We start from the raw sequence: 2,612 nt of genomic DNA on the forward strand, positions 1-2,612 counted from the left end.
AAAGATGTCTTACTTAGTAAGAAGATTTTTTTAACTTTAACTATCACTATAAAAATATGACCTATCACAATAAGAAGATTTTTTTAACTTTAACCAATATGAGAAAAGACTTTTAATTTGTACTTTAACACTTATCTTCATAAAGTTTTTGGTTGTTTGATCTTCCTTAAATTTCATGATAGGTTGAAGTTATGTGGTGCTCCATTGCATGAAGGTATTAAGAGAAGAAATGTGTAAATTTATTTCACTTTTTTATCATATATCATTTACTTTAATCATCTTCATTTTTACTTGCAATTGAATATAGAGAATGGAATATACAATAAATAAACCTTGTCTTTCTAAATTTAGGTTCAAGCACAACTTGTGGGAAAGAGGTTTGACTACTTAGTAAAAACTATTATCTTTAATCTTTAGAGTAAAAAGAGATTGAAAAATAAAAATTAAATAAAAATAGTCTCAACAACCTCATCTTATCTAAGTGATCTATATTATTAGGTTACTAGTAACTAAATATACAGTTTTAAAATGTAATTCTTCTTACATAATGTACACAATATAAAAGTGCTTATATACTAAATTATTAAATCAAACAATTTAATAATATATCTATTACTTAATTATAACATCCTCAATAAATAATAAAATTTGTTCTATTGAAGGCCTCGCTTCTGGCAACTTATTTGTACATGTCAAAGCTATGTCTAGCACAAGCAAAGCTTGTTTTCTATCTTTACCTTCCATAAAAAGTTCAAAAAACTGAAGTGAACCATCTTTTATATACTCTTTCTTATCTATAATGCACATCCTTAACCCTGGTGCCTGAGACCCTCCTAGCATGTCTAATATTACCATTCCAAAATTGTATATGTCATTTTTTTTACATAAATTTTCTAAGTAAATTATTTCTGATAGTGGTGGCGGTTTTAACTGCCATGTATCGGAAGCTTCTATTGGTTTTGTCAATTGAGTAAAACCATAATCCGAGAGACGAGTAGTAAAATCAACATTGATAATGATATTTGAGGGTTTAATATTGCCATGAACATTCATTTGCATGTTCCCATTTGTTATATCCCGAGTGTGAATGAAAGCAATTGCTTGTGCGACCGTGAGTATTATCACAAGGCGTTGACTCCAATTTAAGGCAGTATGACCACTTTCTCTTTCACCTATATTTCACAAGTAATACATATATGTAAATATATGTTACCATGTTATGAACTCTTCTAAGTTCTTATATTTAGAAAATCGGATGATTTGATTATCTCAAGACTAAAAAATTAAGTTGATAGAAAATAGTATATTCAATTATTTACAATTAATTTTTAATATGATTGAGGAACTAGAATTCTAAACACTAACAAAAAAACTATTTAAATACTATGCCTTGATTTTATTACCATCTTAAATGATTGATGAAATCAGTGATTCAAAAATGTAAGCAGATAGAAAATATCTTTTAAGTCATATGTGTGTGTGTGTAGGAAAAAGAACTGACCAGCTAGTAAATCAGCTAAGCTGCCCATGGGATAGTAGTCACAGACCACAAACTTGATTCTCTTGGTATACAAATAAGCGGTGAGGGGCACCAAGAAGTCAGAGTTGTTGCAGATTTGAGCCAGCCTCTCTACTCTCCTCCCAAACTCACTTCTCCCAACACTCACCCTTCTCAACCTCTTAACTGCGCACACTTTGCCTTTCAACAACACCACCTTCTCCGTTATCCCCAGCCTGCTCCCTCCCGTCACCCCAACGGATCCTCTCAACATCTCCCTCAGACTCATCTGAGCCCCATTCCCGCCGCACGAAATCAACGGTACATCATTCATGAACCCCACTATGCAATCTCCGTATTCTTCAGTTATGGATCCTGATCTCATCTCATCATCATCTTCTTTCCAAGGAATCCTCCTTCTGGGTTTTGTATTAACTCTTGAGATCATTCTAGATTGAATTTTGTGGTAGCTTAGCTAGCTACAGATATTGATGGCTTCAAGTTTTTTGAGTGGATAGTTAATGATAGTCGAGTACTGCTCCAGCTTTTTTGATGGGAGGGTTTGGATTCTTTTGATTGGTTTTACGTGATCTTTTTCTGCATGGAATCCATCGAATCCAGGTTGTTGGCTATCTTTCTTTGCTTTTATTTTTGTTTTACTTTATTTTGTTTTTTGGTTTTTTGTTCTGGTTCACAGAAGATCCAAGGAAGGAATCCATACAAACCCTTCAGCCTTGTTGATTGGCTAGTTCAACTTTGGAAGTTGGGGCAAATAATAAAACCTTAATATTTTTCTTGTTTTATATATATTTATAAAAACGAAATTAACCAATATTCAACTGTTTTTGTATACATATTATTCATTTGAAAGCAAATGTTAATCTCCCTTTCAGAATTTCAACAATTTTTTCTACTCAAAATTTCACTAATCTTTTAAGTTAGCTTTATGTCTTATATAACATTCTTTTTAACCAAAAGTCTGATGACTAACCGTATATTTTAAGCATTATTATCTAAATCAATACCATCATACTATTTTCAATTTACAAAAATGTCAATCATGTACTATACGCATCCTAAGAAACATATAATACAAATTTATAATTAAATATTA

General features: G+C 31.3%; 1 protein-coding gene across 1 annotated transcript; it reads right to left on the reverse strand.

Annotated features, from left to right (window-relative positions):
• Positions 1 to 612: 612 nt before the first annotated feature.
• Positions 613 to 2,201, reverse strand: LOC148266285 (putative inactive receptor kinase At5g58300). Its single transcript, XM_088219071.1, has 2 exons — positions 1,502 to 2,201; positions 613 to 1,172 (listed from the first exon to the last, which is right to left on the reverse strand). The coding sequence occupies exons 1-2, from the start codon at positions 1,944 to 1,946 to the stop codon at positions 613 to 615; spliced, it is 1,005 nt and encodes a 334-aa protein (XP_088075197.1). The 5' UTR covers positions 1,947 to 2,201.
• Positions 2,202 to 2,612: the final 411 nt, after the last annotated feature.

Source organism: Carica papaya, chromosome 4 (assembly GCF_054855325.1).
Source record: "Carica papaya isolate Zhongbai chromosome 4, ASM5485532v1, whole genome shotgun sequence".
NCBI lineage: Eukaryota > Viridiplantae > Streptophyta > Magnoliopsida > Brassicales > Caricaceae > Carica > Carica papaya.

Coding starts and splice junctions, on each gene's coding strand:
- LOC148266285 (XM_088219071.1), bottom strand. CDS start 1,946: ATGATCTCAAGAGTTAATACAAAACCCAGAAGGAGGATTCCTTGGAAA. Junction 1,173..1,501: donor CTTAGCTGATTTACTAGCTG/GTCAGTTCTTTT, acceptor TGTGAAATATAG/GTGAAAGAGAAAGTGGTCAT.